We start from the raw sequence: 25,777 nt of genomic DNA, 5'->3' as shown, positions 1-25,777 counted from the left end.
ATTTGATCAGATTTGCCTCGGACCAGCTCCAGTTCCTGCAGCCGCAAGCCTGCAAGGAAAGTAGACGTCGGAGCTGCAGAGTTAGAAAAGTGGGTTTTTGTTAGAGTTTACTAGCAGCTGCTTGATGAGGTTGAGCAGCCTGCAGAACGTGTGGGATTAGAGGCTTCGCAGGAGTGGTGGCTGTGTTTATATGTTTACAGGTGATAACTCTTGTGAGCGTGTAACGGATTACGCAGGGGTGGAGGAGTTATGGGTTTCTGCAGGGTTTGCGTTTCTAACCCGTGTGACTGCCGTCTTCTGCTGGGTCGGTCCTGGACCTGGATGTTGTCTGAATGCTCTCCGGGCCTTCAGTCAGGCCTCGGTCCGTTTCTGCCAGGTCTGTGCGTCTTCAGCGCCGTTTATTCTCGTCTTTGTCCTTCGCGGGTGAGCGAGCCGGGCTCGCCGCGTTTCCCCGCTGTGCAGCGTGGATGTTGTTCGTTAGCGGCGGCTCTGGTGATGCCCGTTAGCGTTAGCCACATTGCTGCCTCACTGCTCAGGTGATGCCAAAGCTCTGCCTCACTGCTCAGGTGATGCACGTTAGCGTTAGCCGCAGCTCTGCCTCACTGCTCAGGTGATTCCCGTTAGCCCCGGCTCTGCCTCGCTGCTCAGGTGATGCCCGTTAGCGTTAGCCGCAGTGCTGCCTCACTGCTCAGGTGATGCCCATTAGCGTTAGCCGCATTGCTGCCTCACTGCTCAGGTGATGCCCGTTAGCCCCGGGTCTCTGCCTCACTGCTCAGGTGATGCACGTTAGCGTTAGCCGCATTGCTGCCTCACTGCTCAGGTGATGCCCGTTAGCGTTAGCCACAGTGCTGCCTCACTGCTCAGGTGATGCCCGTTAGCGTTAGCCGCATTGCTGCCTCACTGCTCAGGTGATGCCCGTTAGCGTTAGCCACCGCTCTCCCTCGCTGCTCAGGTGATGCACGTTAGCGTTAGCCACGGCTCTGCCTCGCTGCTCAGGTGATGCACGTTAGCGTTAGCCACCGCTCTCCCTCGCTGCTCAGGTGATGCACGTTAGCGTTAGCCGCAGCGCTCCCTCAGGTGGTGGACTGGGTACCGTCACCCCTGTGTTCTCCTCTGCTTGCCAGGGCGTCGCTGCTGTCGTTCCCTGACCTGCGTGTGCTGCCTCATGTTCGCCCGTGTTTGGTGACAGTGATCTCTGGGAGCGGCTTCTCTAAGATCCCTGGGATGTAATTAGATACCTAAACGATGGTTCTGTTTTCGCTAATGCCGAATAAACACGCAGCCCTTCCCGTTAGCAGCTTGAACTGGTTGGATTCTTTCAGCCAGTTAGCATCGCTAGGAAGCAGCCAGTAATGCTAAGGCTAGGCTGCTTGTTTACTTGGTTTCTTTCTTCAGCTTGGCTCACTGCCTGTGACCCCCAGTGAAAACCCCTGGGTCTCTCTTTATTTTTGTATTTCTGTAATGGCCAGCAGCCTCTGTCGAGTGGACCCGCACTGTGGACGCACACAATAGGAGTTTGGCGGCTGGCTGATCTAATTTGATCTGCCTCCTGGCTGGCTTTAATCTGAGGGCGCTGACCACTGTAATCAGGCGGAGGGCTCTCAGAGCGCTGATAAAACGGCTAGCCATGCAGCTAATCGGAACTGACTGACGGCAGCATGGGCTGGGCCGGGCATGGCGGGCGTGCCGAAAGCTCCCGGTGCCTTCACAGAGTGCCAGACACGCGCATGCATCCATGTGTGCACGTGTCCACGCACACACCCTCACACAAACCCGTGACCTCTTCTTTGGCTCATGACCACTGACCGTATAAGCTCATGACCATTGACCGTATAAGCTCATGACCAACCTTTCCACAAAATCTTGTGCAAATCTGAATCCATTCGGGAGTTATGCGCCTTTTTGTGATAGGCTACACCCATCGCCACACCCCCTCTTGGTCAATCGGCCTTGAAAGTTACTCAGCTCTACCTTTGGTCATGACCAACCTCCATGCCAAATTTCAGCCTCCTGGGGCGAAAACTGTGGCCGCTACGGGGTGGGACACTTTTGTGGACCAACTGACCGACCGACCGACAGACAGAGCTATAGAGCTGCTGGTCGCAGCTAAAAACTACGGCAGTAATGCCTGTTATTTTAGGTGGAGTCGACCGTTATTACAAATGAGAAAAATTGACGCTTGGAAAAAAAATAAAAACACACTAGTCTTACTTTTTGTAGTGCTGACTAGTGTAGTATGGAATCATGGAGCTTTGTGATAATTGAAGGTTTATATTCAGAAATGTATGTTAAGCATGGTGTTAAGCGTTGGTAAGAACGTTCAGACTTCATGACCAGATGGCTGTGGTGTTCAGGTGGTTTCCTTGGGTGCATTGTTGAGGTTTTTTAAAGTTCTTTTTCTGTGATTTTGTATTTTTATTTGAAATATTTCTCCTTTTCCATCCCTGAATGATCTGGTCTGTGAAGTGAAAGGTTGGGTTCCCAGTTCTTCCCGGTGTTGGGGAGGGTCTTGGGGAAGGGTTGGGCTGGGGTGCCTCCAGATGTTGTCTTCAGTCTGTTTGGATGCCGCCATTTCCTGTGGCATTTGTGCAAAGCCGTGTCTGAGCAGCCGCGGCGACGGCGGGGCCCCTGGGGGCCGTGGCTCGGGCGGGGCAGGCGGGGCCCTCGGTTGCCTGCGGGGGAGGTAGTGCCTATGCTCCAGGGAGTCTGATGCTGGCCGATTCCCACAGTCCCGTCCCAGAAATCAGCCGGCTCCACACAGCACAGAGAGCCAGGCCAGCCCGTAGCGTCTTTACAGCACATTACAGCTGCCGGTTACTGTGTGGAGATCCTCGTCCTCACAGACTGTACTGCCTTCATCTGCACCACTAATGCCCTTCAGAGCATCTGTGACATCACAAATGTGTGAATAGAATGCTCTTAACTGAACATTCTAATGCTGATGTCACAATCACTACTGGTAAATGAAAGAAATAAGGTTCTAGAACACTGACTTAGAATTTTGGAAAAAAAAAAAAAAAAAACATTCCCAGAAACCTGCTCTTCAAAGGGTTAATTAAAGCTGTAGTCAGCGGGGCCTTGAACCTTACAGCCGGAGTTCTGTCACTGAGGCGTCGCTGCGGGCCTGCGATCAGGCCTGTCCTGTCCTGTGCTGTCCACTCCCAGCTCTGCTCTCCGGCCCCTGATCCGAAGCTGCGTGTAATTGATTCTGGCTTCCTGCTGTCCTGTCGATAGCCCGGTGGGATGTTGTATGGTTTCAGTACGTTTCCTCTGTTTCTCCCTGGTTGAATTTTCTGTGTAGTTTTGCGGTGACAGGATATAAGAGCGATCCCTGTCCTGGCGGCGTTTCGTTTGGGTTCCGTGTGGACGCGTATGTGTTGGGGTTACAGTTAGGGATACAGTTAGCTGTATGTGTTCTAACATGGCCCCTGTGCTTCTGTGCGGTGCCATTTACGAGACTGGTCTGAAACACACAGAACCCTCGGCTTCTGTGGCTTCATTTGCTTTCATTCAGTTTCATTTGAACCGGTGAGGAGCTGTTTCCTTCTCCCTGTTTTTAATTTGCACTGGCTCACACAGAGCACACACACACACACACAAACACACACACACACACACACGCACTTCCGCTGCATCTGCCGCTGTGCCTGTAGAGATACGTTATCGTCTTATAGACCTCGCCTGCAGTAAAGTTTACAGCCTGCTGAGCAGTATGAAGACGGCTAAATTAAGCAGCAGGACTCGTCAGTAGGGGCATTGGCACAGATAAGGCCTGGCTCTCTTTGTGGCTAAGAGCAGGATCATACGCATTACTATTTCACATCAGGTCACGTATTTAATTTGATGTCTTTTTTATAAAGTTTTTGTCATAATTGTGCACTTCTGTCTAAAATGACTGGTGTCTGAGACAGCCGGAGCTGTGGTGGAAACTTCAGAACTGCTGATGTGTTGGTGTTAAGGTTATGGTTAGAGCTAACGTAGCAGCAGTAACCAGCGGGTCTTCTGCCTCCTGTGCTGTTGGAACACTTGGGCTCAGAGCTGGAAACTGCCCAGCCTGATCTGCGTGGCTGTCAGGAGTGGAGCGGGGCCCCTCAGGAGCGGAGCGGGGCCCTCAGGAGCGGAGCGGGGCCCTGGGCATGATGATGCCATCAGCCAGGAATTCTGGGATAGTCAAGCCCCCTGATGGAGTCTGCCTCCTGCAGAATAAAACGGGGCACCCAGGCAGAGCAGAGCCCTACACTGTCCTCATACAACCTCGTGGAACTTTGAACTTTTCCCCCCTCAGCCCAAGTGGCTCCTTTTAATGGCTGAATGATAATTAAACTTTCCATAAACATGATGAAGGAAGGGAAAACACTTAAACCATCTGCATTAGTGTTCTGGTGACTCTTAAAGGGTCCAAACTGTTAGGGGAGACATAGCTCAGGAGGTAAGAGCGACTGTCTAGCAGTCGGAGGGTTGCCGGTTCGATCCCCGCCATGGGTGTGTCGAAGTGTCCCTGAGCAAGACACCTAACCCCTAACTGCTCTGGTGAATGCGAGGCATCAATTGTAAAGCGCTTTGGATAAAAGCACTATATAAATGCAGTCCATTTGCCATTTACCAAACGGACATGCAGAACCAGAACACATTGTTCTCGTGTGCAGTTGCTGGGGGCGGGGCCTGCGCTCGACGTGGAGACGCTCTGAGTGGGCGGAGCTCTGTGACGGACAGGTCGGGAGCTCCATCCTCCCTGTTCCTGTTGGCGGTTTGGTTGGGCTGCGCTGTCGCGTGGCGATAGCGGCGGGCGGCCGGGCCTGCCTGTCACGGCGCACTGCTGAGTCAGGCCAGGGATCAGCAGGACAGGACCCCCGGCTGCCTGTGCCGGGGAGATAACCGACTCTTTTCCGCTCCGTGGAACAGCACACCCACCCGTACGGAGCCAGCGGGGCTGCCCCTGGTCGGGGGCTGAATTGGGGAGGCTTTTTCTTGAGGCCAAAAAAAAATAAGTTTGTCCTGAATCGCTGTTTATAATTTTCAATCTTCCGTCGTTATTTGTTTTTTTTTTGCGGTGTCGTGCTTTTCATTCTTCGTTCAAGTTATGCTAATTACGGTTATTTCATTTCAAACAGAACTCTAGTTTGACATTCTTTTAGGCCATTAAATGCCTGCTTCTCTGAATAAAGTTACGTACTTTTTTTTACCGGTAATGAAGTTCTGTGAAATGGAACTCTTGCGCGTGTTTGTTTTTGATGCTGCTGAAAGCGGTGTCATTGGCCCCTGCACCCGCGGAGTGGCGCCTGTGTGGGAGGAGCCGAGCGGCTCTCTCTCTGATGGCGGGAGACAGGCCTCTCTTTGTGCTGTGGCGGGTGGGCTGTGAGCTCAGGGGTCAGGTCTGTGCTCGTGCGCTCCGTCCCTGCTCCGGACACAAGGCCATTATCTCCGGCCGATTTGGGTCCCGGATTCCTCGTCTTGTAGCGTCCGTCGCCTTCAGAGGCTTCGTCTTCAGTTTGGCCGTCGGCTCCTGTGGAAGTGGCTTCTTCAGAATCTTTCCGTCCAGAACTGCTATATTCCCTTTCTGTGAATTTAATTAAACGATAAGTTCAGTGAATGGCGCAAGCCAAGAGAAATTGCCAAGAGAAAAAATCCTGTCTCTTTGATGAATACTAGGACACAGACCGTCACAGTTGTGTTTGATCAATTTCTGGTTAAATTCAGAAACCTGTCGTTGGTTCTTTTGTCACCCTGCCTCCACCTTCTGTTTTCGCCTCCCTTTTTTTTTTTGCCAATGTGTGTGTTCTGTGGAGTGGACGTTTGAAAGGGCCCGGGTTCGGCTGTGTGTCCTGTGGAGTGGACGTTTGAAAGGGCCCGGGTTCGGCTGTGTGTCCTGTGGAGTGGACGTTTGAAAGGGCCCGGGTTCGGCTGTGTGTCCTGTGGAGTGGACGTTTGAAAGGGCCCGGGTTCGGCTGTGTGTCCTGTGGAGTGGACGTTTTGAAAGGGCCCGGGTTCGGCTGTGTGTCCTGTGGAGTGGACGTTTGAAAGGGCCCGGGTTCGCTGTGTGTCCTGTGGAGTGGACGTTTGAAAGGGCCCGGGTTCGGCTGTGTGTCCTGTGGAGTGGACGTTTGAAAGGGCCCGGGTTCGGCCGTGTGTCCTGTGGAGTGGACGTTTGAAAGGGCCCGGGTTCGGCCGTGTGTCCTGTGGAGTGGACGTTTGAAAGGGCCCGGGTTCGGCCGGGTGTCCTGTGGAGTGGACGTTTGAAAGGGCCCGGGTTCGGCCGTGTGATGCGCAGAACAGGCTAACAGTGCTCGCTTGTTGGAACCGCCACTAGCCCTTGTGAGAATTCCTCCGTAGGTAGAGATGAATTTTCCGTGGGCTGCAGAGACGCGTTTGGGGCATATTAATTCCTGCGCCCAACAGCGCTCTCATTTAAAAAAGATGGTAATGTTCCGAGCTGCGCTCATCACGGATGTGCAGTTTCAGAAACCCGTTTCTCTTTCACGGTCACAGAAACAGAGCTGGTTTCCAGAGCTCGGTGGAAGCTGATTACATGCAGCGTTTGGGGAACAATGGTTTTCACCTCCCACCAGTATCCGTGGCTGCTGAAGATGTGTAGAGTGGCGAACCGCAGCCAAGCAGTGGAGGAGAATCATCCGGAGAAGCTGAACAGATGAGCCGTTTTGGTTTTGGACCGGCCAAATTCAGTACAGCATCCAGCCCAGCTGGCTTGAAATTTCACCTGCACCCCCGAATCACCTGGGGTTTAACCCAAAAAAACAGTGACTTTATGGGGGGGCAGGTAGGGTGGGGCCATTCACTGCTGCCTTCAGGAAACATTTTGCTGGGGTATTCAGTCTTGGCCCGGAGTTTGGGTTTTTTTTAAATTCCTGCAGGGAGTCCCTGCTGCTCAGACTCTCTAGGAAAGTGCGGCCTCTTCCCCTGCGTTCCTTTGGGACGTCCCGCGTGACGTGGCTGTCTGAGGGGAAGGTTCGGCTTCCTGCCGTGCGATGCTTCCTGTCTTTCATGCTCCCATGGGGCTTTGCCAAACCTCAGCTCCTGAGTGAAGGTGCTTTAACGGCCACCTTGGCTGCGGTTCAGGGGCAGTTTGTTGTTGACGTTAATGGTGTGCTGTAGAACTTTGTGTCGGTGTAACGCTCTAATTGCGCAGTCAGAGCTGTGAGCGCTGCGTAGCTGTGTAACGAGTGGCTTCTGCTCACGCTCTCTGGAGCCATGTGCTGATGGCTGGTTTGGACCCGGAGGCGGTCGGGCGATGGTCACCCCCCATGTGCTGATGGCTGGTTTGGACCCGGAGGCGGTCGGGCGATGGTCACCCCCCATGTGCTGATGGCTGGTTTGGACCCGAAGGCGGTCGGGCGATGGTCACCCCCCATGTGCTGATGGTTGGTTTGGACCCGAAGGCGGTCGGGCGATGGTCACCCCCCATGTGCTGATGGTTGGTTTGGACCCGAAGGCGGTCGGGCGATGGTCACCCCCCATGTGCTGATGGTTGGTTTGGACCCGAAGGCGGTCGGGCGATGGTCACCCCCCATGTGCTGATGGCTGGTTTGGACCTGAAGGCGGTCGGGCGATGGTCACCCCCCATGTGCTGATGGCTGGTTTGGACCTGAAGGCGGTCGGGCGATGGTCACCCCCCATGTGCTGATGGCTGGTTTGGACCCGAAGGCGGTCGGGCGATGGTCACCCCCCATGTGCTGATGGCTGGTTTGGACCCGGAGGCGGTCGGGCGATGGTCACCCCCCATGTGCTGATGGCTGGTTTGGACCCGGAGGCGGTCGGGCGATGGTCACCCCCCATGTGCTAATGGCTGGTTTGGACCCGGAGGCGGTCGGGCGATGGTCACCCCCTATGTGCTGATGGCTGGTTTGGACCCGAAGGCGGTCGGGCGATGGTCACCCCCCATGTGCTGATGGCTGGTTTGGACCCGAAGGCGGTCGGGCGATGGTCACCCCTTTATCCGTTCCCATTTCTCTGACAGGCCCAGTTTTCTGATATGAAGCCCTCCCTGATATATTTCGTATATCGGCTGATATATTTTCACCTGTGTATTTTCACCTGTGTACATTTTAGCACTTTGGGATTTATTTCTAATGAAAAGTGCATTACAGATTAAATGTATTATTATTATTATTATTATTATTATTATCACCTGTGTATGAGCTGGTATACCCTCACCTGTGTATGAGCTGATATATCCTCACCTGTGTATGATATATCCTCACCTGTGTATGATATACCCTCACCTGTGTATGAGCTGATATATCCTCACCTGTGTATGAGCTGGTATACCCTCACCTGTGTATGAGCTGATACATCCTCACCTGTGTATGAGCTGATATACCCTCACCTGTGTATGAGCTGGTATACCCTCACCTGTGTATGAGCTGGTATACCCTCACCTGTGTATGAGCTGGTATACCCTCACCTGTGTATGAGCTGGTATACCCTCACCTGTGTATGAGCTGGTATACCCTCACCTGTGTATGAGCTGATATATCCTCACCTGTGTATGAGCTGGTATACCCTCACCTGTGTATGAGCTGATATAGCCTCACCTGTGTATGAGCTGGTATATCCTCACCTGTGTATGAGCTGGTATACCCTCACCTGTGTATGATATATCCTCACCTGTGTATGATATATCCTCACCTGTGTATGAGCTGATATAGCCTCACCTGTGTATGAGCTGATATATCCTCACCTGTGTATGAGCTGATATACCCTCACCTGTGTATGAGCTGGTATACCCTCACCTGTGTATGATATATCCTCACCTGTGTATGAGCTGATATAGCCTCACCTGTGTATGAGCTGATATATCCTCACCTGTGTATGAGCTGGTATACCCTCACCTGTGTATGATATAGCCTCACCTGTGTATGAGCTGATATATCCTCACCTGTGTATGAGCTGATATATCCTCACCTGTGTATGAGCTGGTATACCCTCACCTGTGTATGAGCTGGTATACCCTCACCTGTGTATGAGCTGGTATACCCTCACCTGTGTGTCACTGGAGCGATAAGGGCTCTGTGACTGGAGCAGTGGAAAATGCTGTCTGAGGATTCTGGTTCCATTGTGCACACGGTCTCAGTGAACACCTTGAAGTTCTAGCTCCTGTTATGCTTGTGCTTTCCTCTTCTTCTTTTGATGGTAGGCCCGGTTTGTTTTAGATCTGGATGGTGTGGGATCGTTCATCCTGCTCCCCCAGGTCCGTATGCTGTTTTGTGAGCTTTTTGGAACCTAGTGTTCCGACAGTGCAGCAGTGCCCGTCCCGCCATGCTAGTGAAAGCACCATAGCAACAGAGCGCATTCCTTCATCCCAGTATTTTATGTGAGTAAACCCGGTATTGTCTGTTGTGTTTCTATTAATGCGTCAATAGGTAGTGCTGGTCCCAATTTAGAAGCCGAATGGCCGCTTCTGATTCTTTTACGGGTTATACAAGTTCTCTGCTGCGGTTAAAAGTTTGTGGGAGTGATGCTAGATTAGTGAGCTGCTGAATGTGGCATGTCATATGCTAAAGATGCAGTGATACTGTGATAAAGTGGACAAAGCGGTTCCAGGTGGGCAGGGTTTGTAGTCTGACGTCGACTTACCTCAAAACCAGCTCAGTGTGACTGCGCAGATGAACCATGCACGGCTATGTCTCGCAGGAGAAAATGGCGATCGCTGAATTTATGATGGCTCTGCGGAGTACTGATCTCTGTTTTCCGTGCTCTTGTTCAGGCCGTAGCGCCCTTAGGAAGTGTCACCGCTGGTGCCTCTCGTTTTGTGATCCTGGTTGCTGCTGTGATACGTTCCTCTCCAAGTGTGGCGTAAACAAGTGCCCTTCAGTAGAGAACATGGCCCTCAGCCTGGAATGGCTGTTCCTGAACCTTGGACAGAGGTGGAGCTTTGAGGGTCACATGCTCCAGTGCTCTGGGATTTGCGAGCTTTCGAAGGCCGCTGGTTCCCCTTGTGAGCGAATCGGGAAAGAAAGCTTTCTGGAGTTTCGTCAGCTGCCGAGCAGGAGCTGCACATTACTCTGGGTCAGTAACTGTTCACCAGTCAAACATAGCCGCATTGTAGCAGCTGACGTCACAGTGGTGTGTGCACGTGGTGTGTGCACGTGGCCTGCCAGGCTGCTGGTGCCGTGGCGGGCTGGAGGTTACTGCAGCAGGAGTGCCCTCACTGCTGGTTCCTCTTCCTTACTGTAATCAATCATAAAGCCCTGACTTTTAGCCAGACAGAGCACAGGCTGATGAGGACCAAGGTGAAACGTCATGTTCCTTTAATTGTAAAGTAAGTGATGTAGCCTATGTTATTCTTAAAGTGACGCAACTTTTTTGCAACGTGTAGGCAGACATTCTACAATCATATGAATGCCACAAAGTCTCTGGTGATCGTATCACTAAGGTCTTTCTGAGGATTTCTGTGTGGTCTCTCTGGTGAGTGTCTGTGTGGTCTCTGGTGAGTGTCTGTGTGGTCTCTCTGGTGAGTGTCTGTGTGGTTTCTCTGGTGAGTGTCTGTGTGGTTTCTCTGGTGAGTGTCTGTGTGGTTTCTCTGGTGAGTGTTTAGTGTGGTTTCTCTGGTGAGTGTCTGTGTGGTTTCTCTGGTGAGTGTTTAGTGTGGTTTCTCTGGTGATTGTCTGTGTGGTTTCTCTGGTGAGTGTTTAGTGTGGTTTCTCTGGTGAGTGTCTGTGTGGTTTCTCTTGTGAGTGTCTGTGTGGTCTCTGGTGAGTGTTTCTGTGTGGTCTCTCTGCTGAGTGTATCTGTGTGGTCTCTCTGGTGAGTGTCTGTGTGGTCTCTCTGGTGAGTGTTTAGTGTGGTTTCTCTGGTGAGTGTCTCTGTGTGGTCTCTCTGGTGAGTGTCTGTGTGGTCTCTCTGGTGAGTGTTTAGTGTGGTCTCTCTGGTGAGTGTATCTGTGTGGTCTCTCTGGTGAGTGTTTAGGTTGGTCTCTCTGGTGAGTGTATCTGTGTGGTCTCTCTGGTGAGTGTTTAGTGTGGTTTCTCTGGTGAGTGTATCTGTGTGGTCTCTCTGGTGAGTGTTTAGTGTGGTTTCTCTGGTGAGTATCTGTGCGGTCTCTCTGATGAGTATATCTGTGGTCCTCTGTGCCTGGCTCTGCAGCTGTCTGGCTCTGGCGCGGCGGTACGAGCAGCCCCGCCCCTCTTGCCCTCCTTAGCATTGCAAATGGCCCGGGGTGCCAAGGGGGTGAGTGGCACGGAGCGGCCATTTTGTCCCTCTGAGCACGGCACGGCTGGTGCTTGGGTAATGCAGAAACACAGATTCTGTGGGCTGGGTCGAGCCACGCCCTTCAGATGGAGGGGTGAGCCAATGGGGACTGGAGTATTGGGATGGCAGGTATGCCATCCCGTCAAGTTACGCCTTGGTGGGGTGGCATGCCCCATACCTATACAGCACCAAGAGTTTGGCACTTGTCTTACAGAAATAACTACAATGACCACAGACTCTCAGCCCTTAAAAACAAAAAATTTTGTACCTTCAGACCTCAACACACAGAATTCACAAACAACTTCACACGTCCGCACAACAAAGCCCCAAACTGCAGGGGATTTAGCGTTTTCTCCTTCTTTTTTACTTACATCTACCAATAAAAACATTGGATACAGGCACAAAATAAACATATATACAAGTGCACATGTTTAAAACAGTAAAACTTTGCAGCTCTGACGTCTACTTCCTTCGTAGCTCACTGGGTAGAGCCTTCGCCATTGGAACTGTTTGCATGACTGATAGACCCGGGTTCAAATCCCCCCCTTTGACTGAAGCAAGTCTCTAAATCATTACACTGGCTTGCTGGCTAACTAAAAATAAAACATTTAAACTATTGCTTTTGCATCTGTACAATCTCTGCGAGAAACTCATTCGTATTTCTGAAATCCAAATAAATACACCCACACTACAGACAGTTCCGCTTTCGGCAGTTTTACCGAGTTTAATGTTAGCTACCTTGCTAACGAGACGACACACCAACTGTATAACGTTAGTACACATAACAGACGCCACCGGTATTGATGTCTAATATCTGCATAGCGATTCGGTCCGGTTGGGAACGTTAACGGTCGTATAGGAACTGCTTCAAGACTATGATTTCACGCCTGGTATGTCCGGTTTTCTCAACTAAAACACCCTTCACATTCACCGCTGCCTGTGCACCAGTAACTACTTTTTAACTACGCTAATGTACCTTTAACCCTGCAACGCCACATTTCTAAATTCATGTTAGCTAGCCCTATATATCCTCTACTGACATACAAACAATTTGTAGGTCTGTCGTGTGCAATGGCCCATTAAAAACACTTCCATTAAAAAATATAACATACACTTTCATTTATTTGGCATTCATGGTAAAGGATTGAATCCATGCCTATGTTTATTTCAGAATGTAGGATATATTTATTTGCATGCTTTTATGTTTATGCATGTCTGTCATAGCCTACATTTATATGTGAATTACTATTATCACTTACTCATTACAAACACAGGGCCAAGTGACTTGAAACAATTGAGGAAACATTGGGTAGCATTGCTTTGGAATACAGCTTGTTTAATTTGTGTGAGGTAAAATAGCCAATATTGTTTGTAGTACAGTAACTGGGCGTAATTTTGATATCAATACTTTTAATGGCAGGCCAAGATTTTGCCAGTTTGAATGAATGAGTTATACACGTTGCTTTGTGTGTGTGAGTAACCTGGCGGTTTTGTACGTTGAAAACGTGTTTTTCATCAGATACGGATATACGCCCAGCTCAGGTGGCGTGGGAGGGTCATATCAAGGCTGGAGTGATATTGGAAGGACTGTAGCTTCACAGCATCTCTCGGACCGGTCTAATCGCACATATTGGGTGATAAGGTGGTTTAGTAAGTCTGCAAATCGACAGCACTGTCAGTTTGTCTCCGTTTCAAGAGAAATTGCAGTGAATCAATGCTTATACATCATCCCTGTGCTGTTTTGTCCAATTTCCCGAAACCTTCAGCCATTTAATAGGCATAGAAATGGGCTGCAGTGAATGGCACATCCAAGCACACATTAATCAACCTGTTGAGCCAAAATGGCACCCAGTGGCTGATATGGGTTGTTTCAGTGCTTGTCGAGCTGTGAGATTTGCTCCTGCAGCATGTTCCGCAAGGCCAGCAGGCCTCCTTCAGCCTTGCCTTTTCAGCTGTATGGTTGCTAAGGGAACCGCCCAGCCCCCCTCCCTGGGCTGATATCTGTTTCAGGTCATCTGTCCAGTCATGTTTCTGCCTGTCCCAGGTACTTGGCTGGAGATGGGGTAAACAAAGTTATGTCTGATCAGCACTGGAAATCATTCTGTATCGGTGCTATGGCTAGGCCCTGTTTTGCAGGCCTGAAGGTGAAACCAAAGATGGGCGGAGCTACAGTCTACTCAGTGAGCTTTATCCAATCATCATGGCTTGCTGTGGACAGCACAATCTTTTGGTTGGTTCAAACCGGCTCTGACTGACAGCTTGTGGCTCACGCTCTGCAGGAACCCTTCGTTCTGTCATTGCTGCGGATTGGTCGGTCGCTGGCGGGCGTGTCTGAGTTGTGGGCTGATGGGGCAGCCTGAAGCTCTTTCGCTGACGCTGGTTGGCGGTAATGGGATTAGGCTATTTGTGGCTCTGTCGCTGTGAAGTTCGGCCAGCTCACCTGCAGGGCCTGTGACCTGAGCTGCGCTGGTCCCTGCAGTGGCACTGTGTGAGGTATGATCCCCCCGGGGGAGTAAACCCTGAGGGCTCGCAATTCACCCTGGGACCTCTACACTCCCCATCACCCTGGGACCTCCTACACTCCCCATCACCCTGGGACCTCCTACACTCCCCATCACCCCGGGACCTCCTACACTCCCCATCACCCTGGGACCCCCTACACTCCCCATCACCCCTACACTCCCCATCACCCTGGGACCTCCTACACTCCCCATCACCCCGGATCCCCTACACTCCCCATCACCCCGGGACCTCCTACACTCCCCATCACCCCGGGACCTCCTACACTCCCCATCACCCCGGGACCTCCTACACTCCCCATCACCCCGGGACCTCCTACACTCCCCATCACCCCGGATCCCCTACACTCCCCATCACCCTGGGACCTCCTACACTCCCCATCACCCAGGATCTCCTACACTCCCCATCACCCTGGGACCTCCTACACTCCCCATCACCCCGGGACCTCCTACACTCCCCATCACCCTGGGACCTCCTACACTCCCCATCACCCCGGATCCCCTACACTCCCCATCACCCTGGGACCTCCTACACTCCCCATCACCCCGGATCCCCTACACTCCCCATCACCCCGGATCCCCTACACTCCCCATCACCCAGGATCTCCTACACTCCCCATCACCCTGGGACCTCCTACACTCCCCATCACCCCGGATCCCCTACACTCCCCATCACCCTGGACCTCCTACACTCCCCATCACCCTGGGACCTCCTACACTCCCCATCACCCCGGGACCTCCTACACTCCCCATCACCCCGGGACCTCCTACACTCCCCATCACCCCGGGACCTCCTACACTCCCCATCACCCCGGATCCCCTACACTCCCCATCACCCCGGGACCTCCTACACTCCCCATCACCCCGGATCCCCTACACTCCCCATCACCCCGGGACCTCCTACACTCCCCATCACCCCGGGACCTCCTACACTCCCCATCACCCCGGATCCCCTACACTCCCCATCACCCCGGATCCCCTACACTCCCCATCACCCCGGGACCTCCTACACTCCCCATCACCCCGGGACCTCCTACACTCCCCATCACCCCGGATCCCCTACACTCCCCATCACCCCGGGACCTCCTACACTCCCCATCACCCCGGGACCTCCTACACTCCCCATCACCCCGGGACCTCCTACACTCCCCATCACCTTGGGACCTCCTACACTCCCCATCACCCAGGATCTCCTACACTCCCCATCACCCCGGGACCTCCTACACTCCCCATCACCCCGGGACCTCCTACACTCCCCATCACCCCGGGACCTCCTACACTCCCCATCACCCTGGGACCTCCTACACTCCCCATCACCCCGGATCCCCTACACTCCCCATCACCCCGGATCCCCTACACTCCCCATCACCCCGGATCCCCTACACTCCCCATCACCCTGGGACCTCCTACACTCCCCATCACCCCGGATCCCCTACACTCCCCATCACCCAGGATCTCCTACACTCCCCATCACCCTGGGACCTCCTACACTCCCCATCACCCCGGATCCCCTACACTCCCCATCACCCTGGACCTCCTACACTCCCCATCACCCTGGGACCTCCTACACTCCCCATCACCCCGGATACCCTACACTCCCCATCACCCTGGGACCTCCTACACTCCCCATCACCCTGGGACCTCCTACACTCCCCATCACCCCAGGCCCCCCTACACTCCCCATCACCCCAGGCCCCCCTACACTCCCCATCACCCCGGATCCCCTACACTCCCCATCACCCCGGATCCCCTACACTCCCCATCACCCTGGGACCTCTTACACTCCCCATCACCCCAGGCCCCCCTACACTCCCCATCACCCCAGGCCCCCCTACACTCCCCATCACCCTGGATCTCCTACACTCCCCATCACCCCTACACTCCCCATCACCCCGGGCCCCCCTACACTCCCCATCACCCCGGGACCTCCTACACTCCCCATCACCCCTACACCCCCCATCACCCCTACACTCCCCATCACCCCGGGACCTCCTACACTCCCCATCACCCCTACACCCCCCATCACCCCTACACTCCCCATCACCCCGGGACCTCCTACACTCCCCATCACCCCTACACCCCCCATCACCCCTACACTCCCCATCACCCCGGGCCCCCCTACACTCCCCATCACCCCTACACTCCCCATCCTGTGCCCAGGCTAGCAGCACACGCTCGGACCATCCCTGTGGCTGCAGGGTGTCCTCTGTCCCTGTTTATGGACAGAGAGTGACTCATGTTCTCCCAGATAGATAAAGATTCTTCCCTGTTCATTTCTCTGAGAGATATTACTGGCTTTATTAATTTTTTTTATTGATTTGCCTAAATTTTACTGTCCTGTTCAAAGTCTTTTTATATACTTATATTTTTTTTAGGGCTGTCAAAGTTAACGCGACAATAACACGTTAACGCAAATTTGATTTAAGGCCACTGATTTTTTTAACGCACGTTAACGCACATTCTGTTATGATGAACGTTTGCCCGACCCTTATGCTGCGTTCAAGACAACTCGGAACTAGTGAAAAACGAGGTCTGACTAGTGGAGTTCTGTATTATACTCCCTTCCCACTGTTTCCTGCTCACTTTATTTATTGTTTGTTTTATTTTGTGTCTTCCTGTTTTGATCCCACATAGGCTAGTAGAAGGGGATGTTTTTGTGAGCCTTTATTTTCCCCATGTGAGGTTGGACACAATTACGTTGTGTGATTTTCTTTAGAAGTGCGAGGGATCCAGGGAATGATCTTTGAGTAATGGAAAATTTAGCTGACCAATGTACCTGTTGTACTACGACGTGTCTGTTGTTGCGATGCATCGAGGTCCATCGTTCTGTGTTAATGCTTAAAAAAACAGGATGATTTAGTGAACCTTTATAAGCGTGAAGTTGAACACACTACATTGTGTGAGCACTCATATTACTAAGTAATGTTAAATTTAGCAGGTCAATATGCCATCTGTTGTTGCCTGTTGGGCTTGAATTTGCCATGTTATGATTTGAGAATATTTTGTTATGCTAAATGCAGTACCTTTGAGGGTTTCTGGACAATGTTTGTCATTGTTTTTGGTTGTCAATTGATTTCATTACATTACATTACATTACAGGCATTTGGCAGACGCTCTTATCCAGAGCGACGTACAACAAAGTGTATAACCATAACCAGGAACAAGGATGACGAAACCCCTAGAGAGAAGTACCGGTCCAAGTACAGGGAACAACCGCATAGTTCAACTTGGACCCTGGTGGTTAAACTGATTAACACTAACAACGAGAACGGCAACAACGCAATCTATGGAAAAATAAAAATAAATAAAGATACAAGTAGTCGTTAAGACTGGCGCATCAACTAAGTCACCTATTAAACAGCTGCCTAGTTACACCCCTAAGTTTAGTCATTTACAGGGGGGGAAGGGAGGGATGGGGAGAGGTGCAGCCTGAAGAGGTGGGTCTTCAGTCGTCGTTTGAAATTGTTCACAGTCTCAGCTGTTCTGACCTCCACAGGGAGGTCATTCCACCATCGTGGGGCCAGAACAGACAGGAGACGTGTTCTGGAAGTGCAGGTGCGAAGAGGGGGAGGTGCTAGGCGTCCTGAGGTAGCAGAACGGAGGGATCTGGCTGGCATGTAGGGTTTGAAAATCTTGTGAAGGTATGCTGGGGCTGATCCCTTGACTGCCTGGTATGCTAGAACCAATGTTTTGAATTTGATGCGAGCTATAACAGGCAGCCAGTGGAGGGTAGTGAGCAGGGGAGTTACGTGGGAGTGTCTGGGGAGGTTGAAGACCAGACGAGCCGCAGCATTCTGGATGAGCTGCAGGGGTCTGGTGGCAGATGCCGGTAGTCCAGCCAGAAGAGAGTTGCAGTAGTCCAGGCGGGATAGAACCATTGCTTGGACCAGGAGCTGGGTTGAGTAGGTGGTGAGAAAGGGGCGGATTCTGCGGATGTTATATAGGAAAAATCTGCATGCCCGGGTTACTGCTGCAATGTTGTTGGAGAGGGACAGCCTGTTGTCCATCATCACTCCGAGATTCTTCGCGCAGGGTGATGATGTCACTACGGTGTCCCCTAAGGAAATGGAAAAGTCGAGGAGGGGAGAGGATAGAGCAGGAATAAAGATTAGCTCCGTCTTTCCCGGGTTGAGCTTCAGGTGGTGATTGTCCATCCAGCTCTGTATGTCCCTCAGGCAAGCGGAGATGCGGGCAGGGACCTGTGTGTCCGATGGGGAGAAGGAGAGAAAGAGTTGCGTGTCGTCGGCATAGGAATGATAGGACAGGCCATGGGCAGATATTACAGGGCCAAGGGATCTGGTGTACATGGAGAAGAGAAGGGGACCAAGGACTGAGCCCTGGGGAACTCCGGTAGTGAGGGGACGGGGTGGTGATACCTTACCCGCCCAGGCAACCTGGAAGGAGCGGTCAGAGAGGTAGGACTCAATCCAGTCAAGGACTGTGCCGCGGATCCCTGATGCTGCCAGGGAGGACAGGAGGGTAGAGTGGTCCACAGTGTCAAATGCAGCGGAGAGGTCTAGGAGAATCAGGACAGAGGAGAGGGAGGCTGCTCGTGCGGCATGGAGTGACTCACTGACCGAGAGGAGTGCAGTCTCAGTCGAGTGGCCAGGCCTGAAGCCAGACTGGTGGGGATCAAGCAGGTTGTTCTCAGAGAAATAAGCAGAGAGCTGGTTAGATGCAGCACGTTCGAGTGTTTTGGATAGGAAAGGGAGGAGAGATACCGGGCGGTAGTTCTGAATGACTGAAGGATCTAGTGTGGGTTTCTTCAGCAGCGGGGTGATGTGGGCCTTCTTGAAGGATGAGGGGAAACACCCAGAAGATAGGGATGAGTTCACGAGGGAGGCGACAAAAGGGAGGATGTCTGGTGTGATTGCTTGAAGGAGAGATGAGGGGATAGGGTCGAGGGCGCAGGTGGTAGGGCGGTGGGTGAGCAGAAGCTGGGAGACTTCAGTGTCTGAGAGGAGAGAAAATGTGGAGAAACAGGGGGCGGAGGACGCAGAGGGGGCGGAGGACGCAGAGGGGGCGGAGGACGCAGAGGGGGCAAAGGAGGTGCGGATGTCTGCAATCTTTTCGTCAAAGAATGCTGCAAAGTCATCTGCAGTGAAGGAAGACAGGGGTGGAGGAGGTGGCACGCTGAGGAGAGAAGAGAAAATAGAGAAAAGTTGACGAGGGTTAGAAATGGAGTTATGAATTTTGGTTTGGTAGAATTTTGCCTTAGCGGCAGTGACAGAAGAGGAGAACTCTTTCAGGAGAGACTGATAGGCTGAGAGGTCAGATGGGTCCCTGGATTTGGCCCACTTCCTCTCAGCAGCGCGGAGGGTGGCCCTGGAGGTGCGCAGGATGTCAGACATCCATGGACTGGGAGGGGATGAACGTGCTGGCCTAGGGACGAAGGGGCATAGGGAGTCGAGTGCTGAGGAGAGAGATGACGTCAGGGTGGAGGATGCAGAGTTAGTGGGGAGCTTGGAAAATGATTGAAGAGTGGGGAGGGAGGCAGTCACTCTGTGAGCAAGAGAAGAGGGTGATAGGGAGCGGAGGTTACGGCGGACAGTGACAGTGGGGATGGGAGGGGGAGAGGGAGGGTGTGGAGAGAGGGGGAGGGAGAAGGAGATGAAATGATGGTCAGACGTATGCAGGGGGGTAACCGTAAGATTGGAGCTGGAGCAGGTCCTCAGGAAGATCAGGTCTAGGAGGTTGCCTGCCTTGTGGGTTGGAGGAGAGTGTTGTAGGGAGAGGTCAAAGGAGTGAAGTAGTGGTAGGAAGGCAGCAGACTGGGAGGCTTCTAGGTGGATGTTAAAATCTCCAAGGAGGATCAGCGGGGTGCCGTCCTCAGGGAAGGAGCTGAGCAGAGTGTCTAGCTCATCCAGGAAGCTTCCCAGGGGCCCCGGGGGGCGATAAATAACAATAATATAAAGGTTAGCAGGGTAGGTGATAGAGACAGGATGGAATTCAAAAGTGGATATGGACAGGTCAGGGAGGGGGAGAACAGAGAATTTCCAGGTGGGGGAGATCAGTAGACCAGTACCACCACCACGGCCAGATCGCCGGGGGGTGTGGGAGAAGGAGTAGGAGGATGAGAGGGCAGCAGGAATGGCAGAGTTGTCTGGTGTGATCCAGGTCTCTGTGATTTCCAATCATAAATGAACATACATTTGCATAAAGCAAGCATATTTGTCCACTCCCATGTTGATAAGAGTATCAAACACTTGAAAAATATCCCTTTAAGGTACATTTTGAACAGATAAAAAATGTATGATTAATTTGCGATTAGGCTAATCATGATTAACTATGGACAATCATGCGATTAATCCCGATTAAATATTTTAATCGATTGACAGCCCTAATTTATTTTCAAGCTTATTGGTAAACGTTTCATTTTAATGTGTGGGTTGAATATAGTCTGAGGTCATTTGAGGCTAATGGACCGCATTTAATTTTTTTATTCGGTAACTTCTGGTGCACTGCTGGTAATGCAATGGTTTTTGGCCACTTGGAGACGTTTGTGATGACAAACGGTTTTCTGATATTCATTAGGAGGAATTACCGAGCAAGTCTTTCAGCTCCTTCTGTAATCTCCCTCTCTTTTTCCTCTTCTCCGAGCCAGGATGGGAAAACCACTCCGAAATCTGCAGAGCTCCTGCTGTTTTCCCCATTCCCCCAAACCTTACATGGAGAAAAAAAATGCTCTTTTGGTGGAAAAAAGTGGATAATGTGGTGATATCATGGATTTAGAGGGACTGATGATTGCATGCAGCTAGGAGCACAAGCGACTGACCCTGAGCACGTGTAGCTGCCAGTGAGCTGCGTTTGCTCTCTCTCAGTGCACTCTTTCTCCCTCTCTCTCTGTTTGACTAATGCAAGGCACAGAGTATTTAAGAGTGGAGTTGTCTAATGCTGTAGGCAGGTGGTCAGAGAGCATTGTGGGATAGAGGAGATGGATGCCCTTATATGGCTTAGTCTCTTGTGCGAGGAGACGTGGGATTTCTCCCCATTCTGTCTTGGCAGGACCGCTGTTCGAGCTTTAGGAGGCAGGGCGTGGCCTTTGTCCATCACTTCCAGGGCTGCGGCATCTTTTCCGGAAACGCATCTTCAGTTCGTTACCTGTGTGCGTGGGTGTCCTCGTGGCGAGCTCGGGCAGGGCGGGACGGCCCTCCTGTTCCAGCTTCGTTCCCCTGTCATTCCCACGATGTTCCCGCCCCAGTCCCGCCATGTTCCAGCATCGTTCCCAGGTTGTTCCCGCCCCAGTCCCGCCATGTTCCAGCATCGTTCCCAGGTTGTTCCCGCCCCAGTTCCGCCCTGTTCCAGCATCGTTCCCAGGTTGTTCCCGCCCCAGTCCCGCCATGTTCCAGCATCGTTCCCAGGTTGTTCCCGCCCCAGTCCCGCCATGTTCCAGCATCGTTCCCAGGTTGTTCCCGCCCCAGTTCCGCCCTGTTCCAGCATCGTTCCCAGGTTGTTCCCGCCCCAGTCCCGCCATGTTCCAGCATCGTTCCCAGGTTGTTCCCGCCCCAGTCCCGTGACGTTCCGATGCCTTCCGAGCCGCCGCGGGCTGTTTAAGCGGCCTCGTCAGAAGCAGAGACAGCCGTTAGCCTCCCTGCCGCGTGTTCTCCGCCGGAATATAGGAATGTTCTCCGGAACCCTTCGAGCTGCTTGTGAGGGGAGGGGAAACCGAAACCGAAAGCACGTACATCGGAGTTTTCTGGGAAAACGGAAAACGCGACAACAAAGAGAAAGGCAAAGACAACCGTTTGACCCCTGGCATGAGCGTGCTGTAGAGACCCTTACGTGAGCTTCGGCTTGTGCAAGCACTGTGGACAAAGAAACGATCGGGCCAGATTTAACTGGGTACCCTGTCTCCCACTCTTCTGCACCAAATACAGGTGTGCGAGTTTATATTCAGATTGTACTTAGACTTCTTCAGTCAAGTGAGATTTCTTTTAACCAGGGATTAGTATCTGTCTGCCTGCCTGGTCTCCACTAGCAGCAGCCTCCCAGAATGAGAGTATGGCAGGCTACTTGGAGTACACGTGTGTCAGTGTGGTGTTGCAGGTCTTTGGTTCTTCTTCCTTGTTTTTTCCCGGCTGCGTTTAGCTGGAGTCTCCATCCGTGCGTTTGAGGCTGAGGCGTCTGGTGACCTCCACGTCTCTGTGAATTCTGCTCTGCCGTCATTTAGCCTTTCTTTGCTCAGCTGCGCCGTGCCGCTACAGCTGAATTTTGTGCTTCCCTGAATTTGTTTCCCTTAATTGTGGCGGCGGTTGTGTTTACACTGCTGCCTACGACATTTTAAAAAAGGATCGCTGTGGTAATTAAAGAGCCCGCGGTATGAGAGCAGTCTCGTCCCCAATCCACGGTGACACCAGCTCTTCAGTGAGCACACTGCTCGGGAAAATACGGGTGAAATTAAAGAGCCTGTGCTTTTAGTAGCAGTACTGCTGCTACTGCACGCATTTCAGTGTCGCTGCTACTTTCGTTCATTTTTGCTATACTGGCCTGTAGATATTTTCCAGTTGAGTATTGCAACCAACAAGGAAGTAACTGTAAACTAGGAAGAGTATAGCGTCGCTGCTATGGTAACCGTGATCAGTGTCGCATCTCTGTGCTTTGATGTCAGCAGGTCCGTTTTAGAATGTTGCAAACCTCGCCAGCTGCAGCTCGCCCGTCGCTAATCCTTGGTCTGAACGAGCCTTTACAGTGCGGGGAATGCGCAACAGTCTGCAGGGAGAGAGAGTGCTTCACTTAACACCACGTGTTCAGCTGTCAACCGTGGTCCGGTGAACACCTTAACTAGACACGACATCCAACTCCGCTATCAATAACAACAACAGTTTCCTGGATTGATTTATAAATAACAATTGAAGAGCTACAGGTGATTCTCTTGAAAAGCTATAGTTCTATGCTGCAGTACAGTGAACTTTTGTTGCACATATGCATTTCATTCTGAACCGCATTTCCATTGCGCTAAACTAGAAACTGGTGATGGGTGAAATTAAGAACGAAATACAAAAAAAGCTTTTCTGGCGGGGGCAAATCTATTAGGGCGGGCCACCCAAATAAAGTCAGCGAATGAGAGACACGGACTCCCCTCTTTCACCTTCACCTTAGTCATGTCCCCAACCTCAGTGGCTCTTTGAGTCCCACCCAGTCATAAGGCACTGTCCCTCATCTGAAAATTGTGTGATTGACATTGATTTTTGAACTCATTGGAAGGTCTGCTTTTAACCATCTCTCTGTCTCTCCTCCCCTTCCCTCCCTCTCTTTCTCACACAGACTGCTGCACCGTTTTTTGAACAGACCCCATCATGCGTGAATACAAGCTAGTGGTGCTAGGCTCAGGGGGTGTGGGCAAATCCGCTCTGGTGAGTACAGGCTGCTTCTTTACCCCTGCCTTGCTTTCAGACCCCCCCCCCCCCCCCCACAAACCCCCACTGCCCCCCCACAGCCCCAGTGGCCCCCCTCGACCAATGAGCTACAGACCCTCATGAAGCCCATCCCGTGACTACGGATTGTGACGTTGAAGCCCTACCTTCTCCACACTCCATGCCCCGGAAATTAATCGCCTCTCATTTGCTAATCTGATTTGAATTACAACATCGGCTGTAATCCTTTCATTTTAAGAGAATTATTGAAGGATTTGTACAAAACCAATAACAACTTCTCAGTCTGGAATGTCTTTTAGAAACTTTGGAAACCGTATGTAGGTGATGCCATTTCATTCAGAAGTTAGCTCCAGAAAGAGCAGCCCGACTCACGTGGAGAGGAACAGTGGTGAGAGAGGCTGGGCCCTGCTTCCTGTATGATTCCTATATCATTAATATTTATACTTTCAGTGACTCTGAACGTACTGAAATATGCACTGCTGAGGTCATAAATATGTGTGCCATTCTGGCCTTTTTAGGCTTCATTTGTGTGAAGAGAAGTGCCTTTTTTTGCAAAGATTTTTTTTGCATGCCTCAATTCCACAATTCTGACTGTCGTGTCTACGACACTGATTCTGGTGTCCATGGTGACAGTCGAGCCAGCCCAGGAGAGCTTGGCGTTGTACCCGTTTAAGGCTGGGGCGCCCCTCTGCTGGTCTCTCAGCCTGTCTGTCGGTGCGATGAGGACGGTCATCCATAGGAGGGGCAGGGCACTGTGAGTGTGTAGCTGGAGTTGACCCCACCCCTAAGGGGGCGGTGGCCTGCCTGAGCCTCGCCCCTTTTTTAGAAATAGGGAGCATGACACCCTCGACCTCTTGCCACTGTCCAAGGGGAAAAACTCTTCAGCCAGAGTGATACCTCATGGGCTTCAATCGGAGACACTTTGACTCAGATATGGTTTTGAGTCTGATCTGAATCTCCAGCTTTGAGTCGGATCTCAAACTCCGGCTTTGAGTCGGATCTCAAACTCCGGCTTTGAGTCGGATATCAAACTCCGGCTTTGAGTCGGATATCAAACTCCGGCTTTGAGTCGGATCTCAAACTCCGGCTTTGAGTCGGATATCAAACTCCTGCTTTGAGTCAGATCTCAAACTCCGGCTTTGAGTCGGATCTCAAACTCCAACTCCAGTCCTTCCCTTTCAGTTAGCAGCTGTTTTAAGCCATGGAAGGGAGGTGTGTGGACTCTTTTGCCAGTACATGCCTGAAATTAGCCTAAGCTGGCGCACAGATCCCGATGTGCTGGGCTTGGCCATGCTTTTGACCCCACCCCCCTTTTTTTTGGTTGCTTTCTCTTTTCTCTCTGTGAAATCAGCAGTAAGAAAGGAGACAGAAGGTTTTGGGTTTGCTGAGATAATTTCTCTCTCTCTCTCTCTCTCTCCCTCTCTCTCTCCCCTCCCTCCTTACTTCCTCTTTCCTCCCTTCAGACAGTCCAATTTGTACAGGGAATATTTGTGGAGAAGTATGACCCCACAATAGAAGACTCCTACAGAAAGGTAAGAGAGTACCCGATGAGCTGGACCCGATGTGCAAGCGAAACCACACATGATCTCGTGTGCTCATCATCATCATCAGCCCGCAGCCATTCCGTACCCTCTTAATGTTAGTGTTGAAGCTAAGCAAGCCTGGGCTGGGTTCATTCTTGGATGGGTGGCAGTGTAGTATAGGTATGCAGCTGTGCTGCTGTTGTACTCTTGAGCAAGGTACCGAATCCAATAATAATCCTCAGTAATAAAATTACTGCTGCTTAAATCAATTGTATGTGTTGAAGTAAAGCAAGTCACTGCGTATGTTGGTGGGCCAGTAGGGGGCACTGTTCCCTCTGCCCAGAATGCAAACTCAGTGGCCCAGCACAATGACACAAAGCACCTTCTGTGCTTTCAATGAAATATTAAACTGAGGCCCTGACTGCTCATTAAAGATCCCATGAGCGGTTTCTGAAAGCGTAGGGGTGTTAACCCTGGCATCCGGGTCAAGTTCCCACAAAGAAAACTGCCTCTATGCCCGCTATCTGATTGGCAACTCAATCCCTTTCATTTCCTACCAGCTTTTATTTCCCAGATAGCCACTGCTTAAGGTAATTGAGTTGACCTACCTGGTTAAATAAAAGGTAAAATTGAATAAAGCAATCATCGCTCCCTCTCTCTCTCCCCTCTCTCTCCCTTTCTCCCTCTCTCCCTTTTCCCTCCATCCCTCTATACCCTGTCTGCCTCTCTCTTTTTTCCCCCCTTACTCTGTCTCTTTTCTCTCCCTCTCTCCACTCTCCCTCTCCTCCGTCTACCTTTCTCCCTCTCTTTTCTCTCTCCCTCTCGCTATCCCGTCTCTCTGTCCCTCTCTTTATCCCCTGTGTCCCTCTCTCCCTCTCTCTATCCCCTATGACCCTCTCCCTTGCTCTTTCTCCCTCTCTCTCTTGCCTCTCTCTCTCCCCCTCGCTCTGTCTCTTTTCTCTCCCTCTCCCCTATCTCCCTCTCTCTCTCTCTCCCTCTCTCTCTCCTGCCTCTCTCTCCCTCTCCTGCCTCTCTCTCTCTCTCTCTCTCTCTCACACACACACAGCAAGTGGAAGTAGACGGGCAGCAGTGCATGCTGGAGATCCTGGACACAGCGGGGACGGTAAGTGGAGCCTGAGTGTGGAGGCGGGGGTGT

General features: G+C 51.8%; 1 protein-coding gene across 2 annotated transcripts in view; it reads left to right on the top strand.

The window, feature by feature from the left end:
• The window catches only part of rap1aa (RAP1A, member of RAS oncogene family a), a 45,242-nt gene that overhangs the window by 12,527 nt on the left and 6,938 nt on the right, over nt 1–25,777 (top strand). For both annotated transcript variants that reach the window (XM_035382523.1, XM_035382524.1), the window contains exons 2-4: nt 22,989–23,077; nt 24,562–24,630; nt 25,688–25,744. In XM_035382523.1, coding sequence (XP_035238414.1) covers nt 23,021–23,077; nt 24,562–24,630; nt 25,688–25,744 — 183 coding nt within the window. In that variant the 5' untranslated portion in view covers nt 22,989–23,020. The remainder of the gene's footprint in view (nt 1–22,988; nt 23,078–24,561; nt 24,631–25,687; nt 25,745–25,777) is intronic.

This window comes from Anguilla anguilla, chromosome 11 (assembly GCF_013347855.1).
Source record: "Anguilla anguilla isolate fAngAng1 chromosome 11, fAngAng1.pri, whole genome shotgun sequence".
Taxonomy (NCBI): Eukaryota; Metazoa; Chordata; class Actinopteri; order Anguilliformes; family Anguillidae; genus Anguilla; species Anguilla anguilla.
This window is presented reverse-complemented; position numbering and strand designations above follow the sequence as displayed.